At 33.3% G+C, this 16,765-nt stretch overlaps 1 protein-coding gene across 1 annotated transcript; it reads left to right on the top strand.

Annotated features, from left to right (window-relative positions):
- The first annotated feature begins 666 nt into the window (after positions 1-666).
- On the top strand, positions 667-11,421 carry LOC139517398 (uncharacterized). Its single transcript, XM_071308382.1, has 5 exons — positions 667-815; positions 5,964-6,150; positions 6,730-6,796; positions 7,301-7,401; positions 10,997-11,421. Exons 1-5 carry the CDS (start codon positions 760-762, stop codon positions 11,381-11,383), a joined length of 798 nt encoding a protein of 265 aa, XP_071164483.1. The 5' UTR covers positions 667-759; the 3' UTR covers positions 11,384-11,421.
- The last annotated feature ends 5,344 nt before the right edge of the window (positions 11,422-16,765 follow it).

The raw sequence follows: 16,765 nt of genomic DNA on the forward strand, positions 1-16,765 counted from the left end.
ACAAATTTACAGTAGAAAAGCATACTGTGACAGAAGAAAATTATTACTGGTTTTAACTTTGTAATAGCTGTATAACATTGTATAACAAAAGATAATATAAAAGAACAACTGCCTCGGTTGTCCCCAACGTAAGCTACGCCAATGGGAGCTAATACAAAGTGTGACTATAATTAAACTATGAGGAAGTTTAAAAGTCCCAGACAAAAAAGATTTTATTTAAACGAGAAACACAACGGGTGCCACAAGTGGAGCAGAATCTGCTTTCCTTCCAGAGCACCGAATATCACCCGGTCCCAGTTTCGGTGGGGTTTGTGTTGCTCATTCTTTAGTTTTATATGTTGTGTTTCGAGTTTTTTTTTTAAGCCAAAGCGTTGTCAGTTTATTTCCTACTCATGAGTTTAAATCGGTCCCGTTTGCAATTTTTGCCATTCTTTTCAGTATTAAAACTGTCCGCGATACGGTAACTTCTTTCATCATGAATACTGTATAAGTGGCAATATTTTATTACTTTTTAGTTTATACATCATAATTATCAGTTGTCATCGTGTGTGAAAATTTAACTCCAGATAGAAATATCCCTGGTTGTTTGAGTCTATAAAAGAATAACTATAGTGGTGCTCCTGCTAAAAGGAGGCCTATACGTACATAGTCGAACATACATAGTCGAACGCGTTTCTGTTCCCTTTCTTGACATTCCCCGTATACTCATTGACTTTGGATCTTTGGATGGCAAAGTGATTGAATCTTGATGAATTAAAAATGCTACATAATGTTTTAAAGCTTGGATTACTTAAAAGATGTAATCAGTGTCTCTCGTAAGTTGTGATTTATAGCCATGTCTCTCTATTTGTCACCGGTCAACTGCTCACATAAAAGGTATCCGCTCCTAGTTCAAATAATTATGACGTCTTGGAAGGCTATTTTAAATTTTTGCTTTGACGCCTTCCTGTGTCGATGTAAGGTGTCATAGAAAAAAATATAATACCCTTTCAAGATGTCATAATTATTTGGACTAGGTCAGCTACAAAAAAAGGTATCGGGTACGCTCCCAAAAACATAATGTTAGTTCGTGGTCTAACAGGACAGGAATAACCACCAATGAATTGGTGGATTATACCTCAATTTACGTATAATTTACCAATTTACATATAATGGTATTTTTATTTTAATTTGAAAAAGTGGATCATTCTCTATCAAAGATCTTGATGATCGCTTTCTTCATGTTCTTAAGTTTTTCTACCTCAGCTCAATACTGATGACCTCTATTTTTGGCCGCCTGATCCAAACAGGAAGTTGTATAAAAGACTGTTTTTCCCGAATTTGACTAAATAGTGATAAGGTGTATGGTTAACACAGATGAATACTGTGTTGAAGGTCCTGCGTTCGATCCTCACTTGGGGTGCTAAAAATATCAGTACACCAGAAGGGTTATTTTTACCCTTTCACACGCAGAGTGTACACGGATTCCACTATACCCTTGCAGTTCTCAAGGAATGTGCTGAAAATAGAGGGATCTACATACATGCATGGTCCATCTACAATGTAGGTCATTACAAGATTAGCTATAATTAAAAAAAGTTTGCAATAGTGCCAACATTAGTAAATTAACTTCAAAATTAGCCGGGGGGTTTGTCCCTGTAGCTTGTTGTCTAAGTAGTGGAATATACTGTTGTCTGCTCAATGGTCGGGTTGTTGTTGCTTTGACACATTCCCCATTTCCTTTCTCAATTTTATGGTTCACTTGCCTGTCATCATTGAGGTTTTTTAAAACTTTCTTATTGTAAGATTCCTATAGTTGACTAGGACTGTCAGTTCTCTCCTTAAGCAATTACTGTGGATTTTTTTTTATTCGTGGTTCACTTGTAACAACATTTATGTAATCCAGAACCACAAATTTATATGTTCAACTAATATCAAATTTTCTATAGTCTTATATGCAGACTTTGGCAAAACCATGAAATCAAATATCCACAAAATATATATTTAGGTTGTTTGTTAGTTAAATGTTACCTACATTCTGACATCAGACTCGTACTTCAAGTTTTTACTGTGTGTTTGTTTTCTTTACAATGGCTAGAGGAATAGGGGAGGATTGCGCCTGTCCCAAGTCAGGAGCCTGTGGCCTTTGTTAGTCTTGTATGATTTCCAATTTTAGTTCATTTATATTTTTCCGAGTTACTTATAACGTTCATTATTACTGAACTAGTACACATTTTATGTTTAGGGCCAGTCTGAAGCACGTCCCTTGGTATGAGATTTTCTTGCTGTGTTGAAGACAATTGATGGCAATTGGATTTTTTCTGCTCTTTGTTCAGGTTGTTGTCTTTTTGACACATTCTACATATCCATTCTCAATTTTCAATTGACAAAAAATGGTATCCATGGAATTATTGAATCCACAGAATAGGTCACTGTATGGCCTTCAAAAAGGAGAAAAATCCATACATTATAGGACTATAAGACATGAAAACTAATGGCCTAATTTATAACAATACTTGAACATTAAAATAATACTTCTTTTGCATAATTTGACAACCCTACATATCAAGGTATCCACTTCGGGGACTCTATCGAAATGATTCACACAGGGGTTGATTCACCAAACGGAGTTTAATTTAATACTTGAACATATTTAGTAATCAAAGAGCATGATTGCTCTGAGGGATACGATTGCTATTGTTTGCATTGATACATGTATTAGTATTATTTTCAAAAATAATTCAACTGCACAAAGTCATGTAAAATGTAATTTACGTAAGGTAAGTAGTTACTCAACTTTAAAAATAGCTAGTCCTCAATACAAGTGTATGAACAATGTAATTATTGTGTTTTATCAGCTCACCTGGCCCGAAGGGCCAAGTGAGCTTTTCTCATCACTTGGCGTCCGGCGTCGTCCGGCGTCCGTCGTCCGTCGTCCGTCGTCGTTAACTTTTACAAAAATCTTCTCCTCTGAAACTACTGGGCCAAATTTAACCAAACTTGGCCACAATCATCATTGCGGTATCTAGTTTAAAAAATGTGTTTGGTTACCCGGCCAACCAACCAAGATTGCCGCCATGGCTAAAAATAGAACATAGGGGTCAAATGCAGTTTTTGGCTTATAACTCTGAAACCGAAGCATTTAGAGCAATCTGACATGGGGTTAAATTGTTTATTAAGTCAAGATCTATCTGCCCTAAAATTTTCAGACGAATCGGACAACCAGTTGTTGGGTTGCTGCCCCTGAATTGGCAATTTTAAGGAAATTTTGCCGTTATATGGTTATTATCTTGAATATTATTATAGATAGAGATAAACTGTAAACAGCAATAATGTTCAGCAAAGTAAGATCTACAAATAAGTCAACATGACCGAAATGGTCAGTTGACCCATATAGGAGTTATTGCCCTTTATAGTCAATTTTTAACCATTTTTCGTAAATATTAGTAATCTTTTACAAAAATTTTCTCCTCTGAAACCACTGGGCCAAATTTATCCAAACTTGGCCACAATTATCTTTGGGGTATCTAGTTTAAAAAATGTGTCCAGGGACCCGGCCAACCAACCAAGATGGCCGCCATGGCTAAAAATAGAACATAGGGGTAAAATGCAGTTTTTGGCTTATAACTTAAAAACCAAAGCATTAAGAGCAAATCTGACTATTAGAAAATTGTTTATCAGGTCAAGATCTATCTACCCTGAAATTTTCAGATGAATCTGACAACCTGTTGTTGGGTTGCTGCCCCTGAATTGGTAATTTTAAGGAAATTTTACTGTTTTTGGTTATTATCTTGAAAATTATTAAAGATAGAAATAAACTGTAAACAGCAATAATGTTCAGCAAAGTAAGATTTACAAATAAGTCAACATGACCGAAATGGTCAGTTGACCCATATAGGAGTTATTGCCCTTTATAGTCAATTTTAACCATTTTTCGTAAATCTTAGTAATCTTTTACAAAAATCTTCTCCTCTGAAACTACTGGGCCAAATTAATCCAAACTTATCTACAATCATCTTTTGGGTATCTAGTTTAAAAAATGTGTCCGATGACCCGGCCATCCAACCAAGATGGCCGCCATGGCTAAAAATAGAAGATAGGGGTAAAATGCAGTTTTTGGCTTATAACTCAAAAACCAAAGCCTTTAGAGCAAATCTGACAGGGGGATAAATTGTTTATCAGGTCAAGATCTATCTGCCCTGAAATTTTCAGATAAATCGGACAACCCGTTGTTGGGTTCCTGCCCCTGAATTGGTAATTTTAAGGAAATTTTACTGTTTTTGGTTATTATCTTGAAAATTATTATAGATAGAAATAAACTGTAAACAGCAATAATGTTCAGCAAAGTAAGATTTACAAATAAGTCAACATGACCGAAATGGTCAATTGACCCCCTAAGGAGTTATTGTCCTTTATAGTCAATTTTCAACAATTTTTATAAAATTTGTAAATTTTTACTAACATTTTCCACTGAAACTACTGGGCCAACTTCATTATAGATAGAGATAATTGTAAGCTGCAAGGATGTTCAGTAAAGTAAGATGTACAAACACATCACCATCACCAAAATACAATTTTGTCATGAATCCATCTGCTTCCTTTGTTTAATAGTCACATAGACCAAGGTGAGCGACACAGGCTCTTTAGAGCCTCTAGTTTTTGTACTACCAATTCAAAGCTTATTTTCCACAGCAGTCACTAAAGTGGGAGAAGGTATTTTACTTCGTATCTCATCACCTATTTTCCTACGTGAATTCTATGAGGAACCCCATTTCTAATTCTTTAAATATTTAATTTACTTTGGGTCAGTGGGCATGACTCCTTTCGGTACACATTCCTCTGTTTAAATTGCAATTGCTTTTAATATAATAAGACCTCTATCGACGCAATCAGTTAATTTTTCTCGACGTATCGTCGTATTTTGATTCGGAATTGACGGAAGTTACTTACAGAAGGGAGACAACTCAAAGCAATAATATGGAAGACTTCATTTCGGGAAGGGGTGTTCTAGCTACACTTTACGTCGTGGACTACATTTATTTTAATTCAAATGATGCATATGATTTAAAATTATGCAACAACAATAACCCTCAATAGCAGACAGACATAGAAAGGATCTCATGAGTTTCAAATTAATAATGGAGTGGGGAATCCAGAGCAACCTTTCAACCTGATACCCCTTGAAGTCAAGAAAACTATATGCATGCCCATAATTACCTAAACAAACCCTAAACTTGTGATTTGTGGCAAGGACGTATATTAAATGTTAATAAAACGACCTAGATGGTTCTCTATTTCTTTATGGAAGTACAATATCAAATATCAGTTTTATATCGGTGACATATAAGAAAAACTCCACTTCAGTTCCTATATGACAAAAATAGATTTATCGGAATTCAGAGAACTCTCACATTTTATCAAAACTGGGGAATTCCCTCTGATGTGTTTCTAAATTTATAAAATCACTAAACATGCTAAATATAAATACTGTTTAATTCTGATTTTTCGTGTTGTTAAAAACATGCATATAAGTCCAGGGAAATATCAAAAAATGAAGATTATGAGAAGAACATTAAAGAAAAGTTGTTTAGATTCAATCCTTTTGTATATTTTTACCTTTTAAAGCAAGACAATCTTAAGTATCTGAGATGTTCCATAATGTTTAGAATAAAATGGTTGACGTGAGGGCATGGAGTCAATGGTAAAAGTCTACAGATTGCTTGAAAGCAAGAGTATCCCAAAAACAAATATGAGACATGAACTAATGTACCACAAGCTCATTGACACAGGCACATAAAGAGTATACCTGGCAGGTGTGTAATAGTGGATACTTAAGGCCTCTGGTTAAGTTCTACAAGCTCATTGACTTGGGACAGACACATAAAGAGTATACCTGACAGGTGTGTAATAGTGGATACTTAGGGCCTCTGGTTAAGTTCTACATATATCTTGCCATTCTTATGTACTAAATTTTGTATTTTCAGGAACGCAGTAAGAAATCTGAATACTGAGGGACATTTTATGAAAACAGAGTTGCAATTTTTAACCCATGAAGATGAGTCAAACTACTTATATGTCCATGCTTTTAGTCAAATGGGATTTTTATTGAGCAGTGAAACCAGAGTATTGGGTCCAATTGCACTTTTTCCAAAGACTGTTTTACATTGGAATGTAAGTATATTTCTATTAATAGGCTCATCACACGTATCACAGCTAAAGAGGTACAAACCTTGTTGTAGTAATTATATGTTTAAAGATCAATGTCAATATCAAAAAGAAAATGTGGTATTATTGCCAATGAGACAACTCTCCACAAGAGACCAAATGACACAGAAATTAACCAACTATAGGTCACCGTACAGCCTTCAACAATGAGCAAAGCCCATACCGCATAGTCCGCTATAAAAGGCACTGAAATAAAATGCACACATTCAATTTTGTGTAAGGTTCTCTTAAGATTTGCTTGAGACCAAAATTTGTGACTCTCAATCAATAAACATATAACTTTGAAGAGTATAAAAATTCAGAAGAAAAGCAATATATGATCTTAATCATCATAAAGACGATGTGGTATGATTGCCAATGAGACAACTCTTCACACTCACAAACTTAAAAGTTACAATCAGAATGCATAATTTAAATGATATAGAAGATTCCAATGTTACTACTAAGGGCAACAATACTTACATGTAATATTCTATTAAACTTGATGAATATAAATGATGTCTTTGAAATATATATATTTTTTAGGTCAGAAGTCATGAACATATTAATGAAGAATCTCTAGCATTGTTTCCATTGCTTGTTCCCAAGTTAGGTTAGTTTAACTACAAAGAATGAACGCTTCCTGTATAAATACTATGCTAGAAAATAGCAGCTGGAATGTATTTTAAGATACAGCCACCATGCCAGGTCCTCAAATGCTTAACCTAAAGTCCAAAATGTATGCATTTGTTTCAGCTTCTGGTGCAAGTATTTAGTAAAAGCAATTTTATGTACAAAACCAACTATATATGCCATAAGCTCTATAATAATACTTTTATGTTTCAATATACTTATGTTTCGTAAGGACAAATATATGTATTAAAACACTGTAAAATTAAAATAATGTAGTGTAATTCATATATATAGTTTCAGTGGATCTAAGTGCCCCCCCCCCCCCCCCCCCCCCAACAAAAAAAAACTAAATTAAACAAACAAACAAAATCAAACATACAAATAAAGCTAAATTGTATTTAATTCTGATAAATATTTTTGTATGATCTTACTTAAAATGATACCATTATCTTCACAGATGATCAAATGTTTTTTTGTTTTTCAGACTTAGTGATAATAGGCTATGGTGACAGAGATAACAAAGTCAGTAACAGTGTCTTTACTTTCCTTAAATCAAAGAAGATCAATGTAGAAATATTACCTACGGTAAGTACACATTTTGGTGGTATGGTTCTTTGTTGAGCAATGATGTCACATATTTTATCAGCTATGAAAGTTACTTGACTATAACTTTTATAATGTATACAGTACCCTTCAAAAATATCGATTCGATTTCGTTTTTTTCCGATTTCCGTGTTTCTCGGAATCACACCGAGTACCGCGGATTTCACTCCTAAAATCCTCCAAAGATTCTCTCCCAACACCGCGTGGCTGTTAATGGGTTTATTGGCCATCGGAATTACTAAAAATTAACGACGCGTGACAACATAATCGGATTACCCAGATAATTTATCTATGAACATTAAACGATCTTGGTTGCACAGGTGTGCTTTAAAATCACGGTATTAAAAATTGAAAATGTTTTCCTTTCTTTGACAGATAAAGATGTGACAATATCATTTAGAATAAGATTATTATTATCTTATATGTTTTTGTCCTTTGACATTATCTTTGAAATAAAACGTACATACGAAAAAGTATGAAGAAAATACTTGTTATTTTGTGTTTCTATTACAATCCCGTCAGGTCATACATTGCGTTCTTTCAACAAGGACGATTTTGCCACAATTGGCATCTTTTATAACTTATTCAATAAGCAATATCGGCGCATTAATTGTTCATTATTTAAAAAATCAACTGGCTAATAAAATCATGTTGTTTTTTCGGTAACACGATTCATCGGATCATCAAGTAAACTTAATTAAATGCGCCATGTGAAATATTATGTTTCACAACCTCGGTACATTTATACAGACTAGAATAATTTAAATTACTAACAAAAACTGTAAAATGACAAGTCTGTTGAACAAAGGAAATAACTTCAAGTTATATTGATAGCGCTCGTCATTTTCGCATTTTACAGAACGCGTTTCAAATTGACGAAAGTATTTATATCAATTTCGTCATTTAAATTTGGAAAGTGTAAAAATATTTTCACTTTAAAGTATTATAATTCTACCGGTCTTCATGCGTTTGACAAGTTTATGACGCTCAATCAGTAAACGTTTACAAAAGATGTTAAAAGTTGTGATGATAAGTAATCCGCTTATCGCTATCCGATAGGTCACTAATCCTTTAATTAATATCAAACCTCAAAATTGCCCATCATAATATTCTATTCCAGTTAAATCAGTCATCATTCTATTTTCAAAATTTCCCAAACGCCTACAATTGGCAGTTCTTTATCGTATTATTGTCATTTGAATACAATTATTCACCCGGACAATTTCCATCATAATTTCAATATTTCATCAACCGTAATTTATATTATTGACCATGGACATATAACTAATGTCCAGGCTACTTCCCTTTTTGAAAGATAAAACATTAACATTCAAATAGTTAAAGATGTGTTCTCGTTTATTCGGATAAGAATTATATTTTTCCGATTAATCAATTGTAAAAGGACCTTCTGGAGCCTCAATACGATTGCACAAAAATGTCGTTCTGCAACTTTAGAAACCTTGAATGGACTTTCCCACGGTCGTCTAGAAAGGTCACCTGAGTTTACTAGTACGCGATATTTTTTCCCGCCCTTTAAAAATCTCGTGCTTGGATAAAATTGATGTTAACTATTTTTAGCATTTAACATTGTTAAGTAAGTCAAGTTCAAGTTCAACCCAAACTGTTGATAACTGAGATGTGTATCGTGGAATTGTCTTCTCACGGCAAATAATTGTTTTTAAAATCTTTTGTTTAAAATACACAAATTTACATTCATTGTGCGAAAATAAATATTATACAAAGATACAAAACTTTCAGACACGTAATTTTATAATTTTCTTTCAACTGCTCAGATTAATTTAGCGAAAGTTTCCGGTTATTTTTACACAAGTATGTTCATTTCGTAAATAAACTATTGATTTACTGGTGAAGACATCGAGGTCAAAATTAAGTAGTTTTTATTTTTCTATTAAACTTAAATACAATTGAAAGAATTAACAACAACATTTTGCTTTTAAATCTTTTATTCATTCCAGCAATTAGATAATCGTAAAAAAAAACGGCCGTAGATTTACACAATTATTACGGGGCTATTATTATGCCTAATGAATGGTGAATAAATTTTCCTTTTTACTTGCATATGCAAAACTTTTAGACATATAATTTTTAAATAAAGACTAACTTTGAAGTAGAATATTTGGTTTTTCACATATTCCACTATATTTTATAATCGTTTTTTTTTTAAAAAGCAAGTACATTAAGGTTAAGATATTTTAGATGGGCTAACAAAAAATACGAAAATAATTTGACTTTAGTTTTTATTACCACAAATTAAATTTAATAAGAATAGAAGACATTTAAAATTATACACCTGTTTGACACTTAAACTGATACAGTAGACTGGAAATATAATTCTTTATTACTTCAACCTTTACCTGTCAGGTAATCCAATTACCCTATCAGTCGTGTGCCGGTAGAGATCAAAGTAGAATAAGGGCAATTAATTCCTCGGTGTAGAGAGTGAGCTCGTTATCACAATAAACATTTACCTGATTTTGGGAGGAATATCGGAGTTTTTCGGAGTGGCTCCGACATTTTCCTCGGTGTAGGGTGTGGGAGAGTTGGTCCTCTTGAAGGGTACTGTAAGTAATTTCATAAATAGATTTGATGACTTATGAGATTTTTGCCCTTTCATATTTTGAAAAATCTGCATACATAATTCCAACTTATCTTAGTGTTTGCTTCATTTAGACTTATTTAGATTTTCAAAATTATTACTGTTTTATTTGAAGTTTTATTTAGGTGTTTTATTCTTTGACATTGCTAAAGATAGTTCTTATCTGCATTGTAAGCCCACCTGGCCAAAAGAGGGGTCAGTATGAGCTTTTCTTTTCGTTTTTTTACCATTGTTTGTAATGCAGCATTGTAATTAAGAAAAAATTATTCTGGACCAGTTAGAAATAAATTTGTCAATAAGCATATTAAGTAAAGTATGTAGATTAAATAATGATGATATTGTAAACTTTAAATAGATTATAAATTTCCTGTTAAAGAGGATATTTGTCTTTTCTTGGAAACTATCATAGTATTGAATATCTTTTGTAGAAGTAATGACTGAAAGCTTAAAAGGTCTTTTTTTATCATTAAGTAACCTTGTAGTTGAAATTGGAAAAAAAGCTATTGGTTCATTTTAAATGTTGAATTCTCTGATTTTGAATGACTAAATCTATTAGAACTGACTTTAAATAGAAGATGATGAGGAAACACTCTACAAAAATTGATTATTAGTGCTGATAAGGTTGGTAACAGCAAGCACCAGCTCCTGAATAAGTACTTTCATGAGATACCAAAGAACAAAAAATTGTTAAAAGGACTTGTTCTTAATTTTTTGTTTTGCTTTTAGGTCAGATTAGGCTTTCAATGTGAGCAAACAATAGAAGTGCACACCTTATAGAAAAAATGGATTCTTGATGCACATTCTCTAAAGCATTTGGATTCTGTCATGAAGAGCAGACATCTGTATCTCATGGAATTTCATTGTGAAGCAATTTTGATATGTGTAAGTTTAGATTTTAAAAAAAACTGTAACAATTTATTACTCAGTCATCTTTTTTTATTCTATAAAAATCTATTGCAGGACATTGCTTGTTCTACATTCAATTTCCTGAATTTAGAAAGGCGGTATGTGGCTGCAGCTCTGATTCCACCAAGAAAAGATATGGATATAAAAGTTAGAGAAGATGATCATGAGGATACATTTCTAATAAATTCTACGATGCCAAGAAATGTAGTGTCGACTCATAGTGATTCAGATATAGTAATAGAAAAGGGTAAACAACTAGGGGGAACGACTCATAGTGATTCAGATATAGTAATAGATAAGAGTAAACAGCTAGGGGGAACCAACAAAATTCCTAGCTTGCAACAAAGATTTAGAAAATATGTCCAAGAAGATGACGAGACAAAAGATAAAGAAACAAAAGACAAAAACAAAACAGATAATGAAAATGATAAGAAATCTTGATAAAAAGTTTAATTTGTTAAATAAATATTGATATTATGTGACAATAGTGTACTTAAAATTATATATGTATTTCACATGATTCAACATTTATAAAAACAGTACTAAAAAAATCATGTACTGTTTAACTCTCCACAAATAATCAAAACAAATGTAATAACTGACACCCCGGTAGTCATCATTCACATGTATTACCTATTTTCCCCCGGTAGTCATCATTCACATGTATTACCTATTTTCCCCCGGTAGTCATCATTCACATGTAATAACTCACACCCCGGTAGTCATCATTCACATGTATTACCTATTTTCCCCCGGTAGTCATCATTCACATGTATTACCTATTTTCCCCCGGTAGTCATCATTCACATGTAATAACTCACACCCTGGTAGTCATCATTCACATGTATTACCTATTTTCCCCCGGTAGTCATCATTCACATGTAATAACTCACACCCCGGTAGTCATCATTCACATGTAATAACTCACACCCTGGTAGTCATCATTCACATGTATTACCTATTTTCCCCCGGTAGTCATCATTCACATGTAATAACTCACACCCCGGTAGTCATCATTCACATGTAATAACTCACACCCTGGTAGTCATCATTCACATGTAATAACTCACACCCCGGTAGTCATCATTCACATGTAATAACTCACACCCCGGTAGTCATCATTCACATGTAATAACTCACACCCCGGTAGTCATCATTCACATGTAATAACTCACACCCCGGTAGTCATCATTCACATGTATTACCTATTTTCCCCCGGTAGTCATCATTCACATGTAATAACTCACACCCCGGTAGTCATCATTCACATGTATTACCTATTTTCCCCCGGTAGTCATCATTCACATGTAATAACTCACACCCCGGTAGTCATCATTCACATGTAATAACTCACACCCTGGTAGTCATCATTCACATGTAATAACTCACACCCCGGTAGTGTATTACCTATTTTCCCCCGGTAGTCATCATTCACATGTATTACCTATTTTCCCCCGGTAGTCATCATTCACATGTAATAACTCACACCCTGGTAGTCATCATTCACATGTATTACCTATTTTCCCCCGGTAGTCATCATTCACATGTAATAACTCACACCCTGGTAGTCATCATTCACATGTATTACCTATTTTCCCCCGGTAGTCATCATTCACATGTAATAACTCACACCCCGGTAGTCATCATTCACATGTATTACCTATTTTCCCCCGGTAGTCATCATTCACATGTAATAACTCACACCCTGGTAGTCATCATTCACATGTAATAACTCACACCCCGGTAGTCATCATTCACATGTATTACCTATTTTCCCCCGGTAGTCATCATTCACATGTATTACCTATTTTCCCCCGGTAGTCATCATTCACATGTAATAACTCACACCCTGGTAGTCATCATTCACATGTATTACCTATTTTCCCCCGGTAGTCATCATTCACATGTAATAACTCACACCCTGGTAGTCATCATTCACATGTATTACCTATTTTCCCCCGGTAGTCATCATTCACATGTAATAACTCACACCCTGGTAGTCATCATTCACATGTATTACCTATTTTCCCCCGGTAGTCATCATTCACATGTAATAACTCACACCCCGGTAGTCATCATTCACATGTATTACCTATTTTCCCCCGGTAGTCATCATTCACATGTAATAACTCACACCCTGGTAGTCATCATTCACATGTATTACCTATTTTCCCCCATTTATTAGTTCAATTACATTTTTCTAGCCAAATTTTGTTTATAACTTTCCTGTGGATACAAAAACTACTGTGCATTCAACACCTGGACAATCTATACTACTTTGAGAATTAATTTTGTTTATTACTTTTCAACGTATGATATTTTTCAATTTCAGATATTTAATTAGATCATAATTGTTGAACTTTTGAAATGTACATATTTTAATGTTTATTGTTTTTTACATAAATTGGGTTGGTCAATTTCTTGATTGAATTATTTTATACTTGTTATGCCTTTCATATCTTGCTATGTGCTATGTTTTTTGCTTACTTTTTTATTTTTTGTGTTGACCTACAGTTGTTAGCTTCTATGTCATTTGATCTGTGGTGGAGAGTTGTCTAATTGACAATCATATCACATCTTCTTATTGTTATATTTGGTGCTTCATATTACTGTCTTTAGTTTGTTTTTGCGAGATTAAGCTTTATTAATTATTTCTAAAGATCATTACTGAATACAAAATGTCTTTCCATGATATAGTGACATGCACAATAAAAAAAGAATCAGAACTATCATCATGCAAAGTTGAAGTAAAATAATTTGTGTATTCTTTTTGGTCAATTCTGGTCCTATTGCTATACTCACATATACAAAATGAACTTCAGACAGGCCTAAACTCTAATATTTTTATTTTTTTGTTCGTTCATTGCACTGGTTGATTATCAGGAAAAAGTTCAGGCACCTGTAGTTAATTGTCCATTTGGAATTTATCTACTCTGTGTTTTATTATTGGAAAGGGCTGAGCAAATTCTGGGTATAAGCCTACATGACATAGCTATTTAAGTACAAAAGCTGTAGTTGCATTTTAACATATTTCAAATCTTTGATCTTACTTTCTAAACTAGTTAAAATACACCAAATCAAATAAATTAAGATTATTCAAAGTTTATGTTCCAACCAATGGACTTTGTCACAGATTTTGGTTAAATTTTGCATACAACTTTGGCTCTTTCAACTATATTAATTGAAAATTAAAAAAGATTAATGCATATCTTTTTATTTGTTTGAAGTATAACTGACTAAATTCTTTTGAAATAGGCAAATATTTGTATAGAAAGCACATATATTCGACAAAAAATGATGATGTAGAAATAAATGGTAAGTAATGGATTGTTTAATACACAAAAAATAAAGTCAGTGACCTTATGGTTATTTTATATCATTACTAGAAATAATGATGTTATGTTTCAACTACATATATTTTTTTTTTTTAAATCTATGGACTCAAAATTGGAGATTTGATGATTTGAAGACAAATTTTAAGAACGTTTTTTCACTTATTTCATGTGCTTTTTATACAAATATTCACCTATTTTGAAAGAATTCAGTCAGTTTTATTACATAGAATAAAAGTTATAAATGCATTATTTTTTTCGATTTTCAGTTAGCGTTCACAGGCGCGGATCCAGATAAATGCATTTGAATGGGAGCATATAGCTGGAACCCCCCTTTACTCTGGGTTGGGAACCCCCCTTTTTTAAAATGGCTGGATCCGCCCCTGGTTCATGAAGCCAAAGTTAGTTGTATGCAAAATTTACCAAAACCTGTGACAAAGCCCATTTACTGATTCTCAACTGAAGTCCAAGCTTAATAAAACAATATAAGCTCTGAATGAGTTTTTGAACAAACACAAGGATAACAAGAAGCATGTTCAACATGAAAACAAACTCCAGGCATTACATATATGTCAGTCATATTTTTCGATTCTCCTTCTATTCATATCTATGAATCAGTGGCAACTGAGGAATCAACTATTTTACCTAGGAATTAATTATACAATTGAAAGTTCATTATCTCATAAAAAAACTATCTAGTTTTATTGTATACCATTACTTGGTTACTTGTTCATAGGGTAAGACTTTCGGTAGACTTATGTATGTCATTTATAACTATATTACATTTGACATCAAACTTTGTAAACAACCTCAGTTGTTCATGGTAGTGGGCTGCCAGGTCAAACTAAACCAAAGACTCAAAAATAAGTATTTGCTGGTTCTCTGAGCAAACACCATAATGGAGTAAAAGTAAAACTGGTCGGCTCAGAATCATGTGTGTAGGTAGGGTGACATGTCTTCCTGTATACTGCTTCTTTTGTCAACTTATACAAAATAAAATAGGGTAATTTTGTTGATTTAGTACAACACAGGTTTTATATTCATGTTGCATTTATCGTTATCATCCTAAATATGCATTTGTTTGCACCTGTCCCACGCCAGGAACCTGATGTTCAGTGATCATCGTTTGTTGGTTTGGTTCATTTCTGGTTTTTGTCTCGCTTGACAGAGACATAGGTATGCTGTTTCCAGCAACAAAGGCGGCGTCTACAATGTGTTAGTTTGTGATGAGGTCTAGATTGTGAGGAACCACAAGTGGTAGGTAAATCATATTTGGTATGTAGTTGCATTTATAGCATTGACACATCTCATTTCCATGAAGATTATTTGGCCCTGTCTCGTCAGTCATGGTCTACTGACTTTTGAAATGTTTGCTTATTTTACATGTATGTGTTTGTGACTAGGTCAGTTAATGGGGAACCACTAGTAGTAGGTCAATGATATTTGGTTTGCTGTTGTATAATCATTGGCATATCTCATTTCCATGGATAATGTTTGGCGCCACCCCCTTAGTCATGAGGTTGAAGTCTTTAAACTTTGCTCAGTGCTCGGAGCATACAAATCATGCTTGAAACATGAAATCAAACATTTCGATTGGTTGATTTTGGAGTACGAGTACAAAAAAATAACTTGAAAGTTTTATGACTTCAAGGCCAGGTGTATTGACTTTGAAAATTTTGCTTAGTTAACATGTATGAGTTTGTGATTAGTTCAGTTCAAGGGGAACCATTAGTGGTAGGCCAATGTTAATTGGTATTCAGTTTAAGATGAACTACTTATGTTAAGTCAATGATATTTGGTATGCAAAGGACAAGGTTCACTTATGGCACAAAATGGCCTAAAATATCAACTTCATCATAAAATACCAAAAAGATCTCAATTTGGTTCGTAAATGGCTCTTTTTCAAAAGTCTAATTGCTAAATATATCAGTTGTTTTCATAAGAGTACATAATAATCTCCAAAGTAAGCCTATTTTGGATATTTTGTCTAAATATGTCGATTTTGTGCATTTTTCAGACCTAAAAGCTTTAGAAACACCTTGCCCTTGGCCGCCACCTACGATTCAAAATGTGTTGTAACCAAAAGATTCCAATTTTGATATAGATTTCATCAATAAAAAAAAAAATGGATGGTAGATGGCGGCCAAGGTTGATTATGCCAAAAACAATGAAAACTATTGAAAAAAGAACCAAAATTGACCTTTTAATACAAATTATGTCTATTTAAGGGGTCATAGCTCCATAAAGTGCCAGAAAAAATATTTTTGTCTTAATAGTATTATTACAAGTATTTTTATGTGAAATTTGTAATTTTTTGGTACAATTTAAAAAATAAATAAAAAATTCAGGGTCAATTTAAACCCTTCGTGAACCTTCTCTTTTATTGACATTCATAAGTGTCGTTTCCATGGAGATTATATAGCTCAACCTTCATGGTTCATTGACTTTGAAACCATTTTCTACATTTGAAAATGCCTGTACCAAGTCAGGA

This window comes from Mytilus edulis, chromosome 3, assembly GCF_963676685.1.
Source record: "Mytilus edulis chromosome 3, xbMytEdul2.2, whole genome shotgun sequence".
Taxonomy (NCBI): domain Eukaryota; kingdom Metazoa; phylum Mollusca; class Bivalvia; order Mytilida; family Mytilidae; genus Mytilus; species Mytilus edulis.